We start from the raw sequence: 26,362 nt of genomic DNA on the forward strand, positions 1-26,362 counted from the left end.
TTCATGTTTGGTTACACGAAAAGGAAAATATGGAGGACGAAACAAAAAAAAAAAAAAAAAAACCTCTATTTTCCTTCATTAAAAATAAAATAGAAATTGCATCCCATGTATCATTTTAACTATCTAACCAAACAAAAAATAAGAAACACATATTTTCTTCCCGATGATGCCATATCCATTCCTTTCCCTGCTCCCTTCAATATAATTTTGAATAAATTACACCTAGATCCCCTGTGGTCAGGTCATATTACACCTATATGAACATTTTGGTTTTAAATTTCACTTATATATGAATTAGTGATTTAGCATTTCACTTGCACCCCAAATATCAATTTAAGACTATACTACCCTTTGACCTCATATTAATTATTTTTGTGACCAAACTACCTATCCCCCCCCCCCTCTCTCTCTACCATCTTTTTCCCCTTTCTCTTTCCCTCTCGTCGGAATCAACTGTAGTCGGCGAAACCAAACTCAATTCGGATTAAAGGCTTAGCGAAACCCAGTTCTTCTTCGGCGACAAACGACAGAACTGAACTGACCCAGTTCCGGCGAGCTCCTAGTGTCGGCGAAACAAAACTCAATTCCGACGAGCTCCAAGTAGCAAAACCCAGTTCATATCGGCGTGTTCCCAAGCGACGACAAAGTAACGACGGGCGTCTAGTCAGAGCAATCAGCGATGATGGCGTCGGATGTGGCTATGGGTTGTGGAGCTGTGATGTTGCGGGGCGGCGGGGGGTGGTATATGGTGTGGGTGATATATATATGTGTGTGTGATTTGGTGGAAAGTGGGAAAGAAATCCTAAATCGAAGAAAGAAGACAAGGATTCAATGCCGCCGGAGGCTTCGACATCATTGCCGTCTTCTCCACTATCGTCGCTGTTTGATTTGACAAATCGTCGTCATTGGCGAATCGATCCTATCGTCTCTCCCGCCGCCATCGCGACCACCTCCACCACGACCTCTTTCATCGCTGTCGCGACTGTAGCTACCTCTCTCCACACAAACCCTCACACACAGATACACGACTGTAGCTACCTCATTAATTTTCTCCCTTCTTACAAACCCTTCCGCCGGAGCACGAGATGAGGATTTTTGCCGCCGATTACGACGCCATCGAGGTTGTAAGCCTGTAATCCGATGTCTCGTCGCCGAGATATATTGATTGGGCCACCGTAGAGGTTGTAATCCGACACCCGTTATTGACATCGACTTGCTCTTCAGCGTTGTCTTCAACAATCGACTTCGCTTTTGATTCTTTGTCATCAACGTCAATTTCGGCAGTGGGTGGAATGGGATTTTGTGTATTTTTGGGTTTGGTTTTAGGTGGGTGGTGGTGATGAGGTGTTGGGTGGGGGTGCAGTTTGGTTTTGGGTGGGTTGGTGGTGCAGGGAGGTGTAAGTCTGGGACGTTGGTGGTGATGGAGGTGTTAATGGTGGGAGCTGCCGGTGTTAAATATATATATATATACACCCACACACATATATATAGGTGTTGAATATATATATGGACTTTTTTGTCATTTAAGATTGTATAGATATATATATATATTGTATTAAAAAATTGAAGGTAAAATGGTCTACTCACATGTATCAGAAGTCAATAAGTTAATTAAGAATAGTTAAAACCAAAATTTTCGTCTAGTTAAAATATAACCTAACCTCATGAGGTCTAGGTCTAGGTGGTCTGGGTGTAATTTACTCTATAATTTTCCATCCCTCCAACCGGATGACGCACTAAAAAATAAAAGAAATATATATATTTTTAAGTTGGGGCAAGTTTTTCAGACGACACAGTCTCAGCAGGACGGAGCCTCCGCCATCGCCTCAGGCTAAGGTGACACCGTGACAAGGTATGTTCGTCCTCTCTCTCTCTCTCTTCTCTCTTCTCTCTCCTTTTGCATGAATCGATCTTTTTTTTTTTCTCCTCTCCCTGAGTCCGCTCCAGTCTCACAACAGCAGCAACCATACCCCTTTTCCTCATAATTTTTTGCATTTTCACATTCAATCCTACGAAAATTAAGGATCCCTCTGGTTGAGGACCTGAGGTAATAATTAACTTTTTCGATCTCTAAATTATGCTCATACTTAAAAGTGCCAAATTAAGGGTTTTTTTATTTTTATTTTTATTTTTTATTTTATTTTATTTTTTTATTTTATATGAAGATACATACCACCATTATTGATGTTATTTGAAGTTGGCTCAGCTAGAATTTCAGTTAATAATACTGTCAAAGGCTCAAAGCACTTGCCATCAGAATGTACAAACACATGGAAATCAAGAGCAGGGTTTAACAAAGCAAAAGTGAATGGTTTTTTCTATTAATTTGCACAGGTTTTCTGTAGCAATGCTCAATCAATCACTGATATTAAAGTTGATTCCTCATCCTGAAATCAAGAAAGCGGTAATTGGCTCCCAAAAAACGCACACACAAAGGTCCAGTGAAAACTCCAGCCAGGAGATCATTCGACCAAACTGCTTGATTTTAGATTTTTTTTTTATATATTTATTGTATGATCGGCAATGCTTAGTTATTATTGTTTCCGTTTGATTCTCCATCCGTTTTATGTTAATTGTGATATTCTTTCACATGCTAGCAGGACACTCTTCTTAGGATCTCGTGAGGTTATTTGCCTTGAACATTTACTTTGATATAAAGTTGAATTTTGATTGTTGTGACTAAGTTGTGTTGAATATTTCATTTTAATTTTATGACGTAAACTGGATCGTGCTCTTTTTAAAGCACCAGGTTTTGTTTTGTGTGTTTTCAACATTAATGCATTTTATGTTCTTATCATCTCATATTAATGAAAATTCTGCATTCTTATAAATTTTTTGTGCTTGTGAAAATGTCGCACTCGTTAATTGATAGATTTATTGCGCACAATTATTTATTGGTGGTGATAGATTTATAGTTATTAGTTAGTTGTCTTATGCAAACTGCACAGGTGCACAATTATTTATTGGTGGTGATAAAAATTTATAGTTATTAGATAGTTGTCTTAAGCACAGTGGCACAGCCGCACAATTATTTATTAGTGGTACTATATAATTTTTTCATATATATGGAAAAAATTAAAAAAATTACCATATATATTATAGAGTGCGGGCCAGCTTAGGGGCGGCACGTGCCCCCCCTAGGCCTTCATTGGCTCCGTCCCTGTGCATAGATGCACAATTATTTATTGGTGGTGATAGATTTATACTTATTAATCAGTTGTCTTATGCATACTGTACAGGCGCACAAATATTTGTTGGTGGTGATAAATTTATAGTTATTAGTTAGTTGTCTTATGCACAATGCACAGGCGCACAATTATATTAGCTATAGAATTTGAAAATATCGTGTGAAAATTTCGCACTCTTATAATTTTTTTTGCGCGTGTGAAACTTAAGGGCGTCACATTTGAAAGTTCGCCTACGGCCTCTAAAAATATTTGAAATCTCAGGGCCGGCCCTAGGCTTATGATTAATCGTGCCCAAATAAAGTAACAAAATACTATGATTTTTGTTCTTCATCACATTTTTCTATTAGGTTAGATCACGGCTGTCATTAGGGTCACCGTGCATTTCTTTGATCATGTGAAGCGGTTCACTGCAGCAAGCCAGCACCCCATCTTTGAAACTGTGTTTTTTCTTCAGTGTGGTGTTAATCATCACTTTTGTGATAGTGGCTTTGTGAATTAATTTCATTAATCGGTCTTTGATGAGGAACGATAGTACGCATGATAGACACTCTATATGCGAAGTGGTAGCTTTTGTTTTGTGTTTGGAAGTTATGGATTGGCTTTATTGCTTCAGAAATACAACAAATTTATATAATGCTTATAATATTTTCATTGCTTTTTTCTTTTTTCTTCTTTTTCTGTAATTATTTCTTCTCGTTTTTCAATAAGTAATGCATGTGTCTATTTCATGATGGGTATTTTGAATCCTACACCTCCCCTTTGAAGATGGCAGGAAACACCTTGCAAGCTTCGAGCTGATCATATTCTTTTAAACAAGATTTGAACTGCAATAGACTTGTATGAGTAATTATCATCCCCACGGACTTTGTACATCATGAGTAGTAGTGTTACCGTTAGATAAGTGTATTCCAGTGTAGGAAACATTTTCTTTGCTGTGTTGATTTGGGAATTTTTTTCCTATTCATGTCATAGTGGAAAACATATGTACTATAGATTAAATGCTATAGTTTTTAAGAGGAGGATTTTTTGTGTTTGCTTCTGTTTTACCTTTTATTTACAAAGGATGAGATCACTAGTTTGATGCAATGATTTTCTTATTAAAATGTATTGTACGTATCATTTTTGCAAATGGTGAAGTAGACAATTTGACATGACATAGAGATGATCTCGCTCTTGTCACTTGGTTTTAGTAGTGAGCGAAAGTAAAAGGGTAGTCTTCTTTGACAGGGTTTAGTATGGCAACCCTTAGAAATCTGAAAATCAAGACGGCCACTTGTAAACGTATAGTTAAGGAGCTGCATTCTTATGAGAAAGAGGTTGAAAGAGAAACTGCCAAGACTGCTGACATGAAGGAGAAAGGAGCTGATCCTTATGACCTTAAACAACAGGTATCTTGGCTACTCTTAAATCTATTTTGGGAATCTGTTATCATTTTGCAAATCATATTGGTATCTTTTTTGATTGGTGCTGACGCAACAGTGATCCAAATGGAAGTTCTTCTAAATATATCATGCACTTTTGTCTATTTGTTTTTCTTTTTCATCCTTGGTTTTGGTCCCCTGGCTTAGTTATACTTATCGAGTCACTTGAAGTGTGCAGTTCACACTGCACAAAGTTGAACTCTTCCTCAACCTGAAAAAAAATCATTACAAATATATGAAATATCACCAAGAATCATGTTAGTTAAGATGGGCTTTATTTTTTTACCCTTAAAAAAAAAGAAGAAAAGATTTAGACCCGTAGATTGTTTACTTGAAGGCATGAAAATTAGATATCATCAAATTACAAGCGTTGCAGGTTGTAATTGATTGGTAGGACTTAAATTGGCAAATTTCTTTTAAAACGAGAGTTTGCAATATTTATTTTCAGGTGGTTTATGTTTTCAAAAGTTAGTTAGGTTGTTGAAATCACCTCAATCTAAGGACATTGTGGAGATTTCAAAGGATCAACAATGGTAAAAAGGTGAATTCAACATTCAAATGCGCACTAACCAAATTAGGGTTCATAATCTTGATTTCTCATCATTATTCATGTTTAGGACTCATTGCAAACATGTTTTAATCTTCAAAAAGTTGTTTTCGATGCATAAAAATGTTTTTGAATTACTTATCAAAAAAAAAAAATGTTTTTGAATTGAAAAACCTAAAAGTCAAATTGCAGGGAGTTCAATGTTGTAGCAGTCAATTCCTTACTGGATTAGGTTTGATGGATGGAACATGAGTTAGAACTTAGGATTAATCAAACCTTGCGGATGGCAGTTTTAAAATATGTTTCAAAGTCTTAAAATCATAAACCTTTCAGCCTCAAAATTCTATATAAACACACTTACAATTTGTTAATTTTTTCCCCACTTATGATTTAATATACTACACTAAGAAAGGCATATAGAGTGCATTCTAGCAATCGATTGCTATATTTTCATTTATTTTTCATCGCTACATCTAGATGGTGAGTATTTGTTTTTGTGTGCTGAACATCGTCATTGTTTCAAGGATGTTCAACACAAAAAATCTATACTATATCGAACAAGGACGACTAGTAAAGGAGATCAGTCATAAGTGGAAGACTGAATTGCTTGAAAGCGGGTTTGTAGATCAATAGCAGCAGTGCCCGATGAGGAATAATTAGCGTTAGTCTGGATATGAGGTAACTAGGTGTTTCTAGGGTTTAGAAACTGAGACCTAGGTTGTAATACCTTTTTTCGTATAATGTACCAGGTACAGTGGTTTTTCCCCTATAGGTTTCCAATGTAAAAATGATGTTCTGTGGCTTGTTTTTATTTTTCTGCACTCTATTGATTTTTACTACATATTTGCTTGTTAGTTGGGATGATGTTAAAATTAGTTAATATTTAAATTTCCGTTTAAGAAGTTAAATGAATTTTAATGACCTGTTCACTACTGCGGTTTGCCACTCTAGGTGTTGTCTGGGTCTAGCATGCTTTGACATATCAGAGCTTAGTTGTGGTCCTATCATTAAGTAACAATGGACAATAATGCAGAATTTAAAACGTAGTTTAGTGTTCATTGGGCGACAGAACACGAAGAAGAAAAAAATTGTTTTAATTTTAAGTATAAACACATCATAATGATTTAAATTTGACAATATGTATGCATTTAGGAAACAGATTATTATTTGTGTATTTTTTACCTTTTTTGGCCAAGAATAGATATACTTGTTGTTTTTGTTTTTGTTTTTGGGCCAAGAACCACTTGACCAACTGACTCAAGTGCTTCTGTTGGCAATGAATGGAGATGCGGCTAACCAAGCTATTGTAGTGTAGTGGAAAAGTACTGGTATGACACTGAAAAAGGAAGGGTGAGGTTAACGGTTTAATTCTTATCATTGAATGGAAAAAAAAGAAGAAAAAAAATGAAAATGTTGTTGGTTCTCTTTATGTGAGTGACTTCATCAGTCTTCCAGCCTGTTCCCAGCTTGAGGTCTCTTTTGACTGAGTGAAGATGTTCCTGGATTGCATTTCCGAACGAAACTTTTTTCAATGGGCAGACTACTGTTGCTTATAAGTTAATAGGATGACTCTGAGCAGCGACTGCATCAGTCTTCAAACCTGTTCCAAGCTTGACGTCTCCTTTCACTGAGTGAAGTAGACATAGTCTGCATCAGTAGTCTCCTTTCACTGGGAGACTACTGTTGCTTCTAAGTTAATATGACGACTCTGAGGAGTGATTGCATCAGTAAACCTTGTTCCAATCTTGAGGTCTCTTTTCAATGAGTGAAGTTGTTCCTGGTTTGCATATTTTCTGAACAAAACTTGTTTCAATGGGCAGACTACTGTTGCTTATAAGTTAATATGATGACTCTGAGCAGTTCCCTAAGTGAATGATTAAAATTGATTCTGTTGAAACAGACATCTCAGACAACTGGGTGAAAAGAAATGCATCAAATTTTTTATTTTTATTTTTATTATTTATTTATTTATTGAGATTTAAACATCAATATCTTAGTTCTTTCTATATTTTGGAAATACCTTTTTTTATTGGCGTATTTCCTTTCTCTTGGCCCAATGAACAGGAGAACGTGCTGGCTGAATCAAGAATGATGATTCCTGATTGTCGCAAGCGTCTTGAGGCCTCTCTAGCTGACCTAAAAGGAACTTTGGTATTTTTTCTCATTTATATTGATTCCATAGGTGCTTTCATTTATATTGGTTTATTCTCTCTTAAATTATTTGTTACACAAACACAAAAACGGATTGCCTTTATTGGAACATTTGACCAGGTTAGGGTAAAATATTCTAATTTTGATATGACTCTCAACTGGAGGTCCTTATTGAATTGAGGTTGGTTTGGCACCATCTTGTCACAAAACAGACCCAGTTGTCTTTCTCAATTTTTACAAACAGGTGTGTCCATAGTGGCCGGTGGTATTGAACTGCCTCCCCATGTGGAGAAATCAATTATTTGTGCCTTTACTGTGTCTCAAAGGAACAGAATAAGTGCAGCAATTGGCTAGGCTTAATGCTAGATCATGATATGCACTCGAAACCGCTAGGTCCAATAAAGTCCCACTTTATTGAATCTTGTGGTTTTGAGTGCATCAGCTCCTCTTTTGGGCGTGTAAAGTTGGTCCACATAGCCCCGCTCCATATAAAATGATATCTTTGCAAAGTTACAAAAATGATAATGAAACAATGAAAATTAGGAAAAGGTTCATTTGTTAAATACAGAAGTTGAGCTAGATGCATTACATTATGCCTTCGGGGCTCTATTTTTGGTTCGCAATAAACATTTGCAGTCACACTGTTGGTGACCTACAAAAAGGAAAAATTAGGTAGTGGATAGTGTGCTATTCTTCGGACGACAACATGTTTAATAAAACAATTTATTTATTTTATTGCTACAAAGGATGTATTAACCTAGAGTGACGAACAACCACCACCAAGACTTTTTCCAATTACTTGGGGTTGGCTTATATGTTTCCATTCCGTTCTATTTAAGGCCATAGCCTCAGTCAATCCACCTAGAGTGCTATTATGAACTGGGAACAAAATGAAATCAATTCATTCAAATGTGCTGTCCTAGCATCCCTTCTATTTGTTATACTATTAGAAAAATAGATCTTGCTAATACTAGTGATGTTTGGTCGCTAATTGATTGCTATGGCAAAGTTTGAGGATGCTATGGCAAAGTTTGAGGATGCTATGGCATCGATGTGGATTATGATTTCAAAATATTAAAGAATATAAATATATATATATAGATATATGTATGTATGTATGTATGCATGCATGTATAGCGTAAATATATAGGAAATTGTCATGTTTCACAACTTGGATTCTGCTAAACAACATACTGAATTTCAGGCTGAGTTGGAGGAGACAAACCAAAAAGAAGGCCCAGAAATTGATGAAGCTCAAAGCACCATTGCAGACGTTGAAAAGTTGTTTCAAACAACGGAAGTTTAGCTGGTCGCCTGTTGTCAAGAGGGTTAACAACCATTGTGCTGCGATTGTGAATTTCCTAATGTTAAATTTACTGTAAAACAGCTGGTGGATATTGAGTGTTTATCTTGTGGATTTCGGAACATTGATCATTTTTCGAAGTGGCTTGCTGATGGAAATTATATGCATCTTGAAATTGGGTTACTTTGGTCCTCAGGAAACTCTAATGATAACTAGACTAATTTTTTACTGTAAGTTCAAAAATTTAGAATGGTTTCTGCAAATGAAAGCGGAGCTGAGCTTGAGCCTGTTTGGGCTTGTTTTGTTCGTTTGTGGGCCCAAATCGGGTTCGTGATGAGTTCGAAAAGTTGAGTTTGGGCTTGTTTTGGTATTATTTTGAAAAGCTCATGCTCGGATTGTTTAATAAAAAAATTCGTTCGGGCTCAATTTGAGTTTGTGTTCAAGATCGTTTGGCTTGTTCACAGAACGAGCTTGATGTTCATGAACATGTTCATGAGCTTATGATCATGAACTCATACAAGTTTATATTTATAAATGTTATTTATAAATGTGTTAACGAGTTTATGTTCACAAGTTCAATGTGGTTTGGGATTGGGATTGGCTCGTTTAGTAAATGAACTTATAATTGAGATTGGCTCGTTTGGTAAATGAAATATATATTGAGTTCTTGATTGCTGGTTTATTTCCCAAACCCATTAGTTAAATTACATTAATTTATATAGTATTTACCAAAAATATATCTTTGTTTCACACACACACACACACACACAAACAAAGATCTACAAGAAACACCAGTCAAACTCACTTGAAATCCAACAATTTTAGTTCAAATTAGTCAATTGACAAGTCAAAGGATATTCTGGGCATTTTATCATGTGTCAGAGTATTAATTATTAAGAGGTGTGTTTGTCAAATGTAGCAAATTTGAGGGGTGCCATTGTTAAAAAAAAGACCAACTTTCATCTAGTTGTCAATAAAATAAACCTCAAGAGTGTGAATGTAATTAACTTAAAAAAAAAAAAGGTTGTGACCAAATTCAAAATATTGTTTATATAAGTGTAAGCAATAATTTATAAACTTTGCCATTAAAAACATAAAAGATCACAAAAATGAGTGAATTTCGGAAATCAAAAGCTACAATAATTATTAATAATACATTCATGTCACAAATTACATAAGTACATTCTGCATAAACAATTCGTAGAAACTATATTAAAGAAGGCTGACCCTTTTTCCTAGTCTTCGTATTGACGTAATTCATAGATATAAATACTACGAGTACGTAATACTGTATTTTAAATTAAAATGATTACATATAATGTGAGATGGATACATATATATGGGTTAAAAAAAAAAAAAATACATATATATGTACTCCGTAATATATTAGCCACGTAATAATTATAAACCTCTTACTACGTAATAATTAGAAACCTCTTACTACGTGTCAAACCGACTCACACCAATATTTCGGGTCCAAGCGAAATACCCGAAGCTTATCTTCCCATATGTATATATATAGAGAATGATGGTTTCTATTAGCCCCCATTATTCTATTTCTAGGGTTTCCTTTCTTGACGAATCTGTTGTTTTCACTCTATTTCTCTCTCTCAAGCTTGGTTTTCAATATTTTTTTTTCTTCTAGGGTTTCGATTCTTTGCTTTGTTCTGGTCTAATTTACAATTATTTGAGACTTTTGATCTTCTGATCGGTGAAGACTCTTGAACAATGCCTCCAAGAGCGGTGAAGAAGACGGTGGCAGGGCCAGGAACGAAGCGAACGACAAGGGTCACCCGAGGGACTCCGAAGGCCAAGAACCAAACTGCTCAGATTGCCGAAGAATCGGTGAAAGTTGAGGAGATTTCGGCCGAGGTTCAGGAGGAGGTCAAGGTTGAGGAAAAGGCTCTGGACAAGACGGCCGCTGTTTTGGATCCCTGGGAGCCTGAAGCCGAGCCACAATCGGAGGCGGATGGGATGGTTTCTGTGAATCGTAAGTTTTCACCTTTTATTGATTTTAGTTATTTATTTTACTTTAGATATGATAATTACGAATTGGGTTTCTCTTGAAATTGGGCTTGTGGTATAAAAAATGTTAGATATGGGATGGGATGAGGTTGTCGGTAGGTTTTTCTGTTTCTTGATTTAATCGATCAGTTGTATTGTGGTAAAGTTTGCGTCAGTCTAATGGGGATTGCCGAATAGTGTGATACATCGATGGTTTACGTGTGCACAGAGATGTTATGGGTCTTCCTTGGTAAGGCATAAGGCTGGAAGAAATATATTGGATGTGATGGATTCAGATCTGAAATTATCACCTTATATGTTTGTTTTTGTAAGTGACGGGTTCTGTAGATCATGGAAAAGGATCATATATCGGATACTCTCTTGTTGTTTGGAATTCAAGGTTTTTAATTGACAGCTGACTACTGTTCAGATTGATTGGAATGGGATAGTTCCTTACCAACTTTTTCATCTTCTGATAGACCTTAATATTATTATTTTTATTTGAATTCCAACTGGAATTCTGATTGTTTTGGTTTTATTTTCTGCTGAATAAGCAAAATAATATTGATTCAGCAGAACAAATGGGTTTGAAACCAAACTAATTGAATCTTGGATGAAAATTTCTATTCCTATTCTCTTGTTTTCTCCTATTTTACCTGAAATCAACAGCTATTCTTGCGTAGGTTCTAGGTGCGGATGCCTAAGTGCACACCACAAAATATTTATTTAGAAATACTTTTCAAATACTATTTATTATGAACATAATTTTTTATGGCACAGTTACCCTACACAGAAGTGATGCTTTTTGGTAAGAGTGCTATTTGGTGGCAAAATTATTGAGAACATGATTCCTGTTGGTTCAGATTTGTTTATAGCTAACAGGCCTTGTGCGTCAGTTGGAATTAAAAGGACTTACAACTGCTTATTAATTTATCTATTCATTTGCATTGGAGCCCTATGAGTAAATTGAAAATTCACTCTGTTGATTGGGATGGATGTCTGTATCTCCTTTTCTTTTGCCTGGCAGAGGAAGACGAGGTGAAGGAGTCTGTTGGTGAATATGAAAAAGGTGAACGCTTAGATTTGGAGGACAATGAGCCTGAATATGAACCTGAAGGATATGGCGGTGTGGATTATGATGAGAAGGAAATTGAACAGGAGGGTGTTCAGGAAGAGTTAGATGAAGTGGAGGAAGAAGCTGAGGAAGGGGGTTTAGGTGAAGAGGAAGAGGGTGATATGGTTGAGGAGGAAATGGAAGATGCCCATGACGAACTTCAGGGTGAGGAGGAGAGGCATGCTGTTGAGGATCATGCTGAGATGGTTGATGCAGAGGAAGAGGAGCACCATGAAATTGTTAAAGAGAGGCGCAAGCGAAAGGAGTTTGAAGTTTTTGTTGGCGGCCTGGACAAGGATGCCAGTGAGGATGATCTTAGGAAAGTCTTCAGTGAAGTTGGTGAAGTTGCTGAAGTCAGACTTTTGATAAATCCTCAGACTAAGAAGAACAAGGGATTTGCATTTCTGCGTTTTGCAACTGTGGAACAAGCAAAACGAGCTTGTACTGAGCTGAAAAATCCCATGGTATTTCTTTGATCTTATCATAGTTCGAGACTGATTTTGATTATATGTTCAATCATATTTTCTTAATGACCAATATTCCAGGTCAACGGGAAACAGTGTGGTGTTTCTCAGAGTCATGACAGCGACACCCTTTTTTTGGGTAATATATGCAGAACATGGACAAAGGAAGCTGTAAGTAAATTGGGCAAATTATTGTTGACTCTGAGCGTCCAGTAATGATAGTCATCCATACTAGATTTCTGAAAGTTTCTTAATCCCTTTCTGACATATCAAATTGGCTTCCAGTTGAAACAAAAATTGAAGCAATATGGAGTTGAGAATATTGATGATTTGACATTGGTTGAGGACAGTAATAATGAGGGAATGAACCGCGGCTTTGCATTCTTGGAGTTCTATTCTCATTCAGATGCCATGGATGCATTTAAACGTCTACAGAAAAGGGATGTTGTGTTTGGAGTTGATAGGACTGCAAAGGTTTCTTTTGCAGATTCCTTCGTTGACCCAGGTGATGAAATCATGGCTCAGGTATATACTTGGATCAACTTCTTTGCATTCAATTTAAGATGGCCATGGTTTCTGGCTGGAATAACTATGTTTCGTTATTTTGTTCATATGGCTTATGGGCTTAGCATGTGTGCTAGGAACTCAAATAAACAATTAAGCATGGAAGCTGATATTTAGTTTGGAGATTCCTTTCTGGATAAACTTATTATTTGACCTCTATTTTTGAATTTCTGACTTAGTTATACTGCTCATGACACTACTTGCTAGAGAAAATTAAAAGATAAAAGGGGAATTAAAGAGGCATGAATTGAGTGTATATACAATTTGTTTCATTGTTTCATATATTGATTTTAGAACGTTCTATGAACATGTAGATCTGTGTGGGTTTAGATGTTTTACGTGCTCTCATGCTTTGAGGCGTATCAATAACATTTGGTATTGGCATAAGATAATGTTTGAGCCACACTGGGAATTTTTTTGACCCTAGCCTCCATTCCATTTTTATTAGTGCCCTTCCTCTATATATGATTATGAAACTATAAGGCAGTATTTTCAATCCCGTATTTTTTAGTTCAGGTTAAAACAGTGTTTGTGGATGGTCTGCCTGCTTCATGGGATGAGGATTATGTCAGAAAGCTGCTCAAAAAATTTGGGGACATTGAAAAAATTGAGCTTGCTCGTAATATGCCTGCTGCCAAGAGAAAGGATTTTGGTTTTGTTACATTTGATTCCCATGATGCTGCAGTGACATGTGCTAAAAGCATTAATAATGAAGAGTTGGGTAAAGGAGAGAACAAGGTTGGTCCTTTTGTCTTAAGATATCTTTTGATTGTTGGAATCGACTCTGCACGACTTTGTTTAATGGCGTGCTACATTTTAGGCAAAAGTGAGGGCCAGATTATCAAGACCACTTCAGAGAGGTAAAGGAAAACATGCTCGTGGAGATTTCCGACCTGGGCGTGCTGTTGGACGAGTTGTCAGGGCTCCCTGGGGTCGCTCAGTTCCTCGTGGCTTCCCTCCGCGTGGGGCAAGAGGTATCGGAGGTCATCTGCCACCTGTTAGTTATCGTGGGTTGAAAAGGCCAGTTGTATTTAGGGGCAGACGTCCTGCTATGGCTGTGCCACCTAGGGGCAGGCCCTTGGCTCCTTTGTCCAGGTCTTCTGATAGGAGACTACCTGGTATGTATCAATTTTCCGTTATGTCCAATGTCCATTTGGCTATGTTTCTCCTGCTGTACAGAGAGTAGCTTATCTCTTTCCCTGCAGTTTCTTCATACCCCAAGAATAGCTTGCAGAGGGATTATGGTAGGCGTGATGAGCTTCTGCCAAGGGGCAGTGTTGCTGCAGAATATGGTTCCAGGGTCGTCTCTGAGAGACGTCCAGCATATAGGGAAGACTATTCATCCCGAGGACCTGGTTACTCGGACTTGTCTAGAAGCACTTCTCATACTGCAGCAAGGAGAACTTATGTGGATGACGGCTATGGACAAAGGTTCAAAAGGCCTCAAAGTTACCGTGAAGAACATGGCCGTGATTATGGCTCTATTTCCGGTTCAAAACGTCCTTATACTGCAGTGGTTAGTACATATATGCATCATCTATTTTCCTTGTGCTGGTATCTCTTTTCACTTCCTACCTGTGGCAAAAGCATTGTTTCTGATATTGTGGTATGGTTTAATACTACAAGGATGATGTTCCTCCACGTTATGCTGATGTGAGAGGGCGGCACTCAAGGGCTCGGTTGGATTATGAGCTTGATGGCAGCACTTCTCGATACGATGATGCTTACAGTGATAGGTTTTTATAATCATTCAAACGAACTAGATGCAGTTGTATACCTTTTTTGTTGTTCTATATTGCTGCAGTGACTCACCTTCCTGTGTTATATTGGCAGACTTGGGAGATCTAATATAGGATATGATGGCAGAAGCTCCATCTCCAATCACAATTCACATGGGCTTTACAGCAGTCGCCATGGTATGGGTTACAGTGGAGGTGCGTTTTAAGTTACCAATGACAAGATATGCATCCATTGGTATTATAGTGTTTTCAGCTATAAAGTTGTGCTCCATTTCTTTGCAACTTGCAGGCTCTTATGGTAGTGGTGATATTGGTGGGACGTACTCATCAAGCTTTGGCGGTGATTACATGTCTCGTGGAAGTGATGTATGCTTCTATGCTCAACTTTTCTGTTTGTAAAACTCTTGGTGTTTACGATCACTCCTTTATCACGTATTTTTGTTTTTTCACTGGAATTGTAGGTTGGTCGTAGTTCTTACTCATCTCTATATTCTGGTCGTAGCTTGGGCAGTAGTAGTTACATGGAAAATGGTGGTTCTGGACCATACTATTGAGGTAGGCCACGTTGTTGTTTCATGTCATATTCGTCATAAGGTACATCAGAAATTAATTATCTCTACTTTGGTTCATTTACCTGAAGACCACGGTTGCCATCTGTTTGTTCTTCATAAGAGCTTTGATTGATGGAAGAGGAGCATGTTACTTGATTGGGAATTTGTCTTTGGCACAGATTTGAGTTGACAAAAGGGTTGCTGTGTAGGATGTGGATTATTTGAAGCATATGCATTATTATTCGTACAGATATGGAAGGAAAGCATATTACTGTGCATGCTTAACCTCTCTTTGTGGGTTGAGAGGAGAATTTGTTTTTTAAGTACTATCATAGAAGCTTGTATTGGTTTAGGCCATCCCAGATTTACAGCTAGGATTTTGTCAAGTCGTATATTTATGTGGTATTTATGAATGGATATATTTCTTCCCTCTTTATCTCCCTGCAAGATTCCACATGATGTTTTTAAGCGGAAGTATGCTGCATCATCTATTTCAATGGGCAACATATATGGTAAAGGCTGCTTTTTAAATTGGTTAATAAGGACTTTTTGATGGATTGTCATGTTCAACTCACTGGATAAGTTTATCTATAATGCTTAACCATTAGAGCCAGCTTGTGACTATCTTACTAACCAACATAAAAAAAAATGTGGAGAGTCATGACAGCAATATGAACTTTTAGTTGATAAATCAGTACTAGGTTGCTCAAAAGTTTTGAGAACAAGTTCCTCAAAAAATTTCGGTTCTACTGTTTAATTGATTAAGCATATCTGGAGCAACTTGATTTACGTCACCGAATATCTCCCTTTCTCTGGAGCTTAGAGGTCAAGATGCCATTAAAGTTTAAGTTGGTGAGATGACAAAGTACATCGATCTGTTTGTGATTAAAGTTTAAGTTGGTGAGATGACAAAGTACATGGACCTGTTTGCAATCCTTGTTCTTTATGCTGTAGTTGTTGGCTTCTAAATGCTGCTTATAAGAAATGAAGTTGAACTTGTGAAGATACAGAGAATATCATTCAATCAAATTTGATGGAATTAATGTTCTTGTTGAAGTGAAGAATTTGATTATAGTATATATATATATGTATATACATTTGTCCTAGGTTTTTACAATTTTGTACTGCCCTGATGTGTAATATGATGAAAGAGATCTCTTGTTGAGTGCTTGTGTTGACTGGTTTGTCGAAGCAGTGCTTCTTACATCCCTACCTTTCATGTTAGTGAATTATGTACTTTCCTTGGCTAGGAGTTGCAAAAATGTTACATGGCACTTTAGTCGGTGCACTGCTATCAGACATTTATTGTGTCAGCTTCTCTCCTAGCACGGGCTGCTTAGTATCCAGCAATAGTAATGGATTTGTGACTTCATTAGATGCTATGGGGTGGTTGTGTTGGGGACCTGAAAATTTGTAATCTCTTAGTTTGGATTATAGCATTAGTATTTTCCGTGTTGTGAGCTATAGTCAATCCCAATGCCTTAATTTTGAGGTGCTTTAATTTTTCATCTCAGTTTACCCACAGGAAGAAGGGGGAGTCTTTCTATTTAAAGAGAAGGAAAAGTGCGGTATAAATGAAATAGATTGATTAGGATTTAAGCACCAATGTCTTCCATTTTTTGACAAATCCATCTTGGGGTCATTGAAGAAAATGTAAGATCCCATAGGGAATTGAGTTTATAGGATTTTGAATGGACAATAACATTCATTATGGGAGCTGTATGGTGAATGGATATTTCTTAAGTGGAGTCATAGAAACAAATTTTAGATCTAGACTGGAGATATCTAGTACAAGAGGATAATTTGGAATATCCTTGCGAAATGGCTTTCCAAGGGCAAAGGTAAGTCTCCAAATAAACCTAGCTAGTGTCCCACTGTTTGTTGAATACCCTACTTTTCTTTTTGATTACCTAGTGTCAAAGAGAGCTTTGTCAACCACTTATTAAAAGGGTTTTGTTCCTAATTCACTCAAACTTAACCTTCTTATGCTAATAAATGGTTTCCAAACTAACCAAGTGATCATGGGTAGGGTACTGATATTTCCAAGAAAATCACTTTAAGTCTTTTCAATTTTTTTTAGATATACAGATAGGCAACTTAAAAAATGGAGAAAACATTAGGTGGGGTATTGGCAAGACAAGATCGGATATGAGTAAATCTACTCCTCAACAATATATATATATATGTGTGTGTGTGTCTTTTTCTTCGTTCTAGACATTAGACCACTCCTCAACCACAGGGTGCCAAAAGATCTGGGAGTCATAATCTTTGAATCTGCTTTATTACTTGGACATTTTTCTTTGATACCCTCGGGTGTTTATATGAAAATTGAACTTTTTGAGATGAATAATCTTTTTAGGAATTTTGGGACATTTGCTGCTAATATTTATCCGACTTATTAATTTCAACACTGGCTGTGTTTAGTGGCTTTCCTTCGTTCTATCCCTGATTTTGCAGTTGCAATTACACTTCAGATTTAAATATTGAAGCCGAGTCAAAGCAAGATTGGCAGTTAAGTTTTTGAAGAATCTAGATGGGAATGAGAATGAGAAGATGCACCCCTTTTTTTGGGTCCCTTCCACCTCCACCACCACCCGACCAACCCACACATTGGGACTATGGTTAACCCATATTTACTTTGGGCTCCATAGTTGCTTGCCTAGTTGCCAAAGGCGCGTGTATGCTCCAGAACAGCCCTAGGCTCAAAAAAGCACGCCTATTATTTTTCATTCATTCATATCATTTTCTTTTTCTTTTTCTTTTTAAATGACATAGAATTTACATGCTAAACATCACATCATGGTCATACTCGTTGGATAATATTACTTAATAAGGAAAATATCATGGTTATACATTATTTGTGTCTAGTGCTTGATTATGAATTTTCATTAATATAATATATGTTTAAAATTTAGAAGATTATTGCATTTTAATTGTTGCTCATTTTTTATGGTATTTAATTTAGTTAATGCATGTGCATGTCAAAAGGATTTATGCTTTTACTCGTTCCTTTTAAGATTATATGTCAAAAATTATATTTTTAAATTTGTTTTTTGTATAATTGTATTGTATTTGGTGAACTGTTGTGAATGTACTTTGCTTTGAAATGAATTTGTATGGAAACTGAATATGTATATGTATATTGATTTAGCTAATTTATTGAATTTATATGCTAAAATGCTTCTTTATTTTGATCTTAACTAGTTTGTGTTACGTATTTAATTAATATTTATTTATACATATGTAACATTGATTTAATTTCTTCTGGAACAATGACAAACACTTTATTGATGGTAGATTATGGATCTACCAGAAATTCGATGCGTAATCTCAGCATTCAATGTGTATTTCTGAATAATCTCATATGTCAATTATTCAACCATTTCATTTTGGAAGTTCAATGTTGGCAAGAAGATGTCATTTGTTAGTCCCGGAACTTCTTTGTGGTGGCTCAATGACTATGATTGCTTGAAGAAGGCATTGTTGGCTGTTATTGTTGATCAAATTTCATTTCTATTTCACAACTGCTAGTGGAATACTACTACAGTTCTATTCTTTTCCAAGGAAATATTAGCTATGGGGTGGTTGGATTGGCATATATTGTATATTCTCGTCATCTAAATGCACAGGTTCGAGGTCCTCAAAAGTTTTATATTGATTGGCAAGAAGAATGTTGCTTGTTGCACTCTCTGGTTGGTCACCCTCAATTTTTTTTTTCTTGTAGTCCACTTGATGATGTAATGTGCTGTTGCCTTGTAAACTATTCCAGTTTATGTGGAAAGTTGTTTTGAAAATGTAAATGCTGTATAAAAAACACAAGAAAATGAAAGCAGCAAAAATAATATAAGATTGAGGTTTGTACAGAAATGGAGTACTTCAATTTTATTCTCAATATCTTGTCTCATAAATGTTCAGTTGTAAATGTTCAGTTGGTACTGGGGTTAAAAAAACCGTTTATGTATTGTATGTTTGTTGTCAAGAGCCTGCTGATTGTATGATAAATGGACGATATTGGCAGAAAAACTGTACGTTAGGGAGGATTTATGCAATACAGTTTGCTATCATCAGAACCATATCTCTACGATACATAATGTTTGTTGCTTGTGACTATTCTCAAGTCAAGTATGTTCCTTTATTACAGTTTGAATGGAGAATGTGACCCCTTTTCATTATTATTATTGTTGTTGTCGGTCTTTGTTAAGTTTAAAGGAATTTATCATATTGTATATGTTCTTCCTCTCATTGTATTTGTCATGTACTCTTGGGTGTGTGTGTGTTTACTATTTTATATGAAGAAAAAAGAAATGTAGTATTGATAATTTGATTGCTTTGAACTTGAGACATTTTTAAATAGAGAACAATGCCACCGAAATCAAGAAGAGAGAAGGCACATTGATCACAATAGTTTCCCAACTAGAATTGGCACATATTTTCTTCTTTTCTGACTCGTGAATTTTTTTCTTTTCTTATTTCATTTCTAAATGGTATCACATTTAGTGTGTGTATGTGTTTTTTCTGTTACCAAAGTTTGCTATATGTTAATCTTCCGTGCCGTGACATATGACTAAATTAAAATTTTTGATCATATATAACACACACTATGAACGAAAGAAGAAATGTCCCAAACGGAAGGTTAAATGGTCAGCCCAGCAAGCACTACATACAAAGACTACCTAGTTTTAAAGAGTTGATGCACCACCATCTGCATCCAATACAAAGCATGGGTAGACAGGTTGTGGCTGTGATTCTACTGCTCCTAGGTGTGGCGGTGGTGGTGGCGCACGGTGCCAAGCAAGATTTGAGGGAATGCCTGGTGGTGTGTGGACGAGACGTGGTTTCGTGCACAATTAGCTGTGCAAACGTTGGATCAATTCTGGAGATCATAACAGCATGTATCATGAATTTTTGTGGTATTTCTAACATGGACTGCATGGCCACTTGTGCCGGAATAGAGCCACTCGGAGTATAGTTTCAGTCTTGATGCCATTCATATAACTGTCTTTGAATGGTGCCACTCCTAGTACTATTAGGCCCCAAATAAATGTAACCCTATGACCTATAAAAACACACAAAAAGAAAAAAGAAGAAAAAAAAAAAAAAAAAAAAAAAAAAAAAAAGGGTATTCCCGGCAACTTGAGATGATTACTCTCTCTTTCATTCATACTCAAAACACACAAAAAATTCTGTATTTTATAATGGAAAAAAAGAATTGATTATTATTGGTAAATGGTATGTAATTGCATTGAAGTAGATCATTGAAATTCAAGCTTCGAGGATTCTGATTGATTAGTTGTTGCTGTACTTGTAGGAAACTTGCAAACACTAATCATTTATAATACAAAAATTTAAATATACAAAGCAATTTCGGCGTATTTCATTAAAATCAATACACATACATGTTACTTTAGCTTTAACAACGCAATATATACTGCCTGGTAATGATGGCTTCCAACAATCACTTAAAAGGATCCATTGTTCGCAGTTGCTGAAAGTAAATCTCGGAAAAAAAGTACTTCACAGTATTACAACAACGAAATAATTTCATTAAAAAAAAAAAAAAAGGGAATAAAAATGTGGTCAAACAATCTTCATCGACTAAACAGAAGACCTGTTTGGGAAAACAAGTAACTACGACTCGTGACAACAACAATTGTGCTAAAAACAAATGGGAATAAAGTACCCTGATTATGTAAAACCAATTGTGCTAAAAAAAAAAAACGAAATCTACCAGGTATGGGTGGAAAAAATGCAATAAACCCCTTTTAGTTCAGAATATAAAACCCTGTCTAGATTAAGCTACACATTATACTTTCCAAAACAAAGTAAAGTACCTAGTGAGAGTGCATCCTATGTGTCCACATTCAAATGCAAAGTCCTAAAAGATGGTCCATCAGACAACATTGAAGGTGTGGTGTTAAAAAAACAGTAAAAAGAGTAGATAATCAATCACCTTTCAAATTCTTAAGAAATGCAGAGTCTTAAGAGCTAATTTAATGGATTTTAGAAATTAACAAAGAGATCAGGGAAGTCTACGCTAGTGCAGCTACGAAACGAAAATGTAGAGAACTATTTACTTATTAGCTTTCATGCCACCGAGAGAAAAGAGAAGGCGAAAAAATGGTAAACTAGTGAAAACTTTTATGAAGGACAATGCACACTGAAATCAACGAGAGAGAAAAATCACTACTGTCCGTTGGGTTTTGTGGCACATTGGTCACAGTAGTCCCCAACTAGAATTGGTGAATTTTATTTTCCTTATTTCATGTCTAAATGTTTTCAAATTTAGTTTCATTTCAATGTACATCTTCATCTTCCGTGCCGTGTCATATGGCCAAATTAACAAATTTGATCCTATATTACACACACACTTCTTGAATGAAAAGTGGAAATGTCCCAAACGTAAGGTTAAATGGTCAGCTCTACAGTGCATACAAATACTAGTAGTTTTAAGGAGTTGATGCATCAACCATCTGCATTCAACTTCCAGCGCCAACACAAAGTATGGGTAGACAGGTTGTGGCTGTGATTCTGCTGCTCCTAGTTGCGGCGGCGGCGGTGCATGGTGATCCCAAGCAAGATTTGAGGCAATGCCTGGAGGAGTGTGGACGAGAAATACTTTCGTGCACAATTAATTGTGCAACCGGTGGATCAGTGCTGCAGATCATAACTAATTGTATCATGAATTCTTGTGGTGCTACTAACATGGACTGCATGACCAGTTGTGCCGGGATGGTCTAGTTTCATATAATTGTCTCTGAATGGTAACCCTTAGCCATATTATGCCCTAAATAAATGAAAGCGTAATCCCTGCAACTTAAAGATGGATTACTCTCTCCTTTGATCCCCCTTTCATTCATACTCACAACACATGTAATACAACCCATACCGTATTTTATAATGGAATAAACAATTGACTAATATCGGTTTCGACATTTAACGGATGTAATTGCATTGAAGTAAGATCATTGATACTCATTAGATTTCAGAATAAGTTCAGAAAAATTCATGCATATGATATATACAAGTTGTGCATGTATGTGTTTTTCTGGAGAGAGACAATAAAACAAAACTAGTGTCTGAAGTATCTGGGTAACATGAGCTTCAAGGATTCTGCCAGAGACGATACAACAAAACTGGTGCTCTCTGCATGCTCTCTCTATAGTCTATATATTTATATTATATATATATATATATATATATATATATATTATATGCAGCCAATAATGATACAAATTTACAATTGTATGAACTAAACTGATTTATATTTGCATCCTATATAGAAAAGATCATCATCCAAGATTTCATCAGTTATTGATATACTTGGAGGGAACTTGAAGACTTTAATCATTTATAATACAATTTTTTAAATATACAAAGCAATTCCGGCTTTATTTCATTAAAATCAACACACGTACAGATTACTTTAGCTACAACAACACAATAAATACTGCCTATTAATGATGGATTCTACCAACGCTCACTTAAGAGGAACCATTGTTCTCAGTTGCTGAAAGTAAATCTTGAAAAAAGTACTTTACAGTACCCCAGTAACAATGAAATAAAAATGCGGCCAAACAAACTTCATCAACTAAACACCTACTAAACTTCATTGTCCAGAATGCAAGAAAGAGGAGAGTAACATCATCGATAGAGAACTTTTACTCATCCAAAGCATCATGGCATACAAATTCTAAAGTAGCATATAGGGGGTAAGGGGGGCGCCTTTCGGCGTTAATCATGTTAATCCACCATTGCTTTCGATAATGAATCAAGCCAATAGGGAGCTCACTGCCAGATCATATCTTTCTAAGGCTTTTCGTATAACGTTGGCCTGGTCATACTCGATTCAAGTGGGGACGAAAAGATAATAGGAATTACTAGTCTACTAGTATGGGTCAAAAATTGCAAAAGGACTCTTGCAATAAACCCCATAGTCCAGAACATAACAATGACCAAACTGTGTCTAGATTAAGCTGTACAGGTCCCAAAAGATGCTCCAGTGGTTGGATATTCACGAATTTACAAAGTCCATCAGACAATATTGAAGGTGGAGTTCAAAAAATAGTAAAAAGAGTAGATAATCACCTTTCAAATTCTTAAGAAATAAATAGTCTCAAGGGTTAATTTAATGGATATTAGAAATTAACAAAGAGATCAGGGAAGTCTACACTAGTGCACTCAATTGGAGTATACGGACATTCTCTCCTAACTGTACACACTAAGCACTACCTACCTCTAGCAAACTGATGTAACGATGCTATAGAGAGAACCCAGCCAAATCAAGTAATATCCTTTTTGGACACATTAGTTTCGTTGATGTTCAAGGCCATGGTGAACTGCCACACACAAATGCTACCTACCTCTAGCAAACTGATGTAACAATGCTATAGAGAGAACCACCTAAATCGTGTCAGATACTTGTTGGACATGTTAGTTTTGACTTTTGATGACAGTCATGGCCATGGTGACAGACAAATTCTACACAAAAAAAAAGAAGAAGAAGCAAGTAGAGAGAAAGAGAGAGAATGCATAATCTTAGTCCATACACACACACAGAATCTAAAAGACATCATAAGATTCAAAATAGGAGCAGTACAGAATAGGAACATGTATAGTTATTATGCAATTTAAGGGAATATAATAGCACATCTGTTGATTTCAACCCCAACTTGAGCCTTCTAAAAAGCTCTATTTATTTAGCAAATTTTATTATGGAATCGGCCACATTTACCATAAACACCCTTGGAACTCATCTTTTTCTCCTCAAAATATTTAGATAACCATTTCTAATTCCCCATAAACCTTTCAGATCCCTTGTAAAATGTTTGAATAAAGTATCAATTTCTTATGATTAATGGTTTCTAGAATTTTTAGGAATAAGGTTTCCAGTGTTCATTGAAAAGATAGCACATCTAACCCTGCATCCTCATTAGCAAGCAAAACCGCAAAACATAACGTGGAAGAGAGGAGCAATGGAATTGGAAATCTTGCAAGAGGTAACCCAATGGCTGAATTAACTGCAGCTACATTTGCAATTCATAGGTTTCAGTAATAACTTTTTAAGTAAAGGTTTTAGTGACCCTCTTCCAGATTAAGTTTCCTTTAAGCTGCTTATCATGCGACTAATTCTCGTGATCACAGATTCATTTACATTTCCCATATCAACTCCAAGATTTATTTCCCAAATTGGCTTCAAATTTCAATGATGTTTTCACGAGCCCAATAAATTTAAGCACTGACATAAATATGAATTGATGTTACAATTTCCAGCTAATAAAACATAAACAACAGTAATGCATAATGCATAATGCACAAATTGCATCCACAAGAGACACTCCAATATCATAAACACTAAGCTGACATGCACTGAATCAGAATGAAAAGATGAGATTGTTATTTTTGTCTACTTGTGCAATTTGGAAACAAAGCTACATTGATCTATTATCGAAACTACAAGTGATCAAGTTCCAAATTTTCCATTACTCAAAAAATAATAGAACATGGCATGCAATATAACTCAAAAAAGGAAATTCAACTACTAAACTTACATATCTCAGTTGTGCGGTCTAAATCCGTAACCCTATAGTGCCAGATTCATCAATTTGTGGATATCAGAGAAATTCCTAATTATCCATTGTGAATCACTCACTAAAAATGCAAACTTTGAATCCTTCAATCAAGAAATCTGTGATCCAATGGTGACATTACTTAGTCCTCGGCTGTTGGAACTCTTTTTGCCTTCTTCTTCTTCTCCGAAAAAGCCTTTGCAAAGGCTTCCACTACCCTCTGCTGGGACTCAAGAATCATTTCAGTGCGCTTCAGCTCCATTTCCATCCTCATCGTCTCAACCTCCCTCGCCATTTCCATCTTCATCCTCTCCATCCTCACAAATCCATCTCCCAATGCCTTAATCGCCGACACCATCTCCGATACCGGATCACCCGCCCTCTTCTTCCCCAACCCATCACCACTACCACCTTCTTTCTTCCCTGATCCCAATCTCTCCGAATACCCATCTCTCAAAACCCTAGTAGAGACAAAATTAGGGATCGGGTTAGGGTTTTCATCAAAATTTCTATAGATCTTCGTACCGGTCGGTACCATACCTGATCTGCCGGGAATTCTAATCCGAAATCCACTTCCGCCACCACCGATCCCATTACTCACCGACCCATAATTGCTCCGATTCAAAGGCACACCATGTTTGACATCGTTTTGATACAAACCCTGATATTCCTTCTCATCATCATCGTCTTCGCTCTCGGCACCGTGATCCACGGTGACCGAATCGATCGCCGAGGAAGTGCCCTTCTCCATGGACTCCATCCTCTTGAAATGGACCCAAGAGGAGGAGTATCTGTGGCCGTTGGGAACCGAGGAGGCTCGCTGCACCTCAGAACGGTACCGTTTCCGGAGTTTCTCCATCTTGTGACGGCACTGGACGGAGGTCTTCTGTGGGTTTCCGGAAGAGAGCGGGCAGCGGGCGGCAACGGATTCGGCGACCTCTTGCCAGTGGTTTGCCCTGAGGTTGCCTCGACGGAGAGAGTACCACTTATCGCGGTAGGAGTCGATCAGAGCCACCGTTTCGTCGTGGGACCAGCACGGCGGTGGAAGGCGGCGGGAGGAGGAGGAGGAGGGCGGCGGGGGGCCGGGTGGATCTTGGGTAGATAGTGAAGAAGGAGCAGCCATGGTGGGTGGGGTGAAGAAAGAAGAGATCAGGCGCAGGTTAGATAAGGAAGGAGGAGACACGGAGAGAAAAAGTGGCGGTGGTGGTGGAGGAGGAGGAAGAGGGTTGACATAAAAAAAATAGGTTTATTGGGGGCGTGGGGAGGAGTGGTGTGCGGCTGATTTGGAGAATGGGCCACCGCTAAGGGAGGAAGGCTATCGTGCGCGGCCGGTAAAGCTGCGCACCCACTTGGGAAAGGTCCACATATCTGACTTTTAGCCCACAAAGAGCTGAGCAGTCACCACCCACCCACCGTCCGCACCGGGTGGGGTGGGGGGTGGGGGTGTGGACTTGGTGTTTGGGTTGCCCTTTCATTTTGGGTGGCGGTGCTGGGTGGTTGGTTTGATTTAGTTTAGGATCATGTTTAGGGCAATTTTAAATGTACATATAATTACTATATTATATACTCTTAATATATATCTCTCTATATATATAGAGAGAGGGAAAGGTGGAGGGAGATTAAAGAATTACTAATGTGTTTTTGAGGTGGAAAATGGGGTAATGGTGGGTACCATGGCTATTGGATCATCATAGCAACGTCATCAGTCATTAGATCCAAGGTGAGGATGGAGAGATTATTGAATACCCCA

The 26,362-nt window shown here is 37.1% G+C and overlaps 3 protein-coding genes across 4 annotated transcripts; 2 read left to right on the forward strand and 1 right to left on the reverse strand.

Moving 5' to 3' along the window:
• Positions 1 to 1,738: 1,738 nt before the first annotated feature.
• On the forward strand, positions 1,739 to 8,793 carry LOC132276421 (tubulin-folding cofactor A). The gene is made up of 4 exons (XM_059777834.1): positions 1,739 to 1,852; positions 4,416 to 4,576; positions 7,221 to 7,307; positions 8,512 to 8,793. The coding sequence occupies exons 2-4, from the start codon at positions 4,424 to 4,426 to the stop codon at positions 8,611 to 8,613; spliced, it is 342 nt and encodes a 113-aa protein (XP_059633817.1). The 5' UTR covers positions 1,739 to 1,852; positions 4,416 to 4,423; the 3' UTR covers positions 8,614 to 8,793.
• A 1,354-nt stretch (positions 8,794 to 10,147) lies between these two features.
• LOC132276422 (uncharacterized) lies at positions 10,148 to 18,968 on the forward strand. 2 transcript variants are annotated; one of them, XM_059777836.1, is made up of 12 exons: positions 10,148 to 10,600; positions 11,642 to 12,192; positions 12,274 to 12,363; positions 12,478 to 12,717; positions 13,273 to 13,494; positions 13,577 to 13,874; positions 13,962 to 14,272; positions 14,383 to 14,492; positions 14,590 to 14,690; positions 14,785 to 14,861; positions 14,957 to 15,050; positions 18,344 to 18,968. In XM_059777836.1, the coding sequence occupies exons 1-11, from the start codon at positions 10,339 to 10,341 to the stop codon at positions 15,047 to 15,049; spliced, it is 2,355 nt and encodes a 784-aa protein (XP_059633819.1). In that variant the 5' UTR covers positions 10,148 to 10,338; the 3' UTR covers position 15,050; positions 18,344 to 18,968. The 2 variants fall into 2 exon arrangements, with proteins under 2 accessions (XP_059633819.1, XP_059633818.1); XM_059777835.1 differs by lacking the exon at positions 18,344 to 18,968 and adding an exon at positions 15,136 to 15,482.
• A 5,452-nt stretch (positions 18,969 to 24,420) lies between these two features.
• LOC132276424 (trihelix transcription factor ASIL2) lies at positions 24,421 to 26,213 on the reverse strand. Its single transcript, XM_059777837.1, has one exon. The coding sequence runs from the start codon at positions 25,733 to 25,735 to the stop codon at positions 24,755 to 24,757; it is 981 nt and encodes a 326-aa protein (XP_059633820.1). The 5' UTR covers positions 25,736 to 26,213; the 3' UTR covers positions 24,421 to 24,754.
• Positions 26,214 to 26,362: the final 149 nt, after the last annotated feature.

This window comes from Cornus florida, unplaced genomic scaffold (assembly GCF_030987335.1).
Source record: "Cornus florida cultivar Cherokee Brave unplaced genomic scaffold, ASM3098733v1 CherokeeBrave_3.0.0_Hap2_Chr10, whole genome shotgun sequence".
Taxonomy (NCBI): Eukaryota; Viridiplantae; Streptophyta; class Magnoliopsida; order Cornales; family Cornaceae; genus Cornus; species Cornus florida.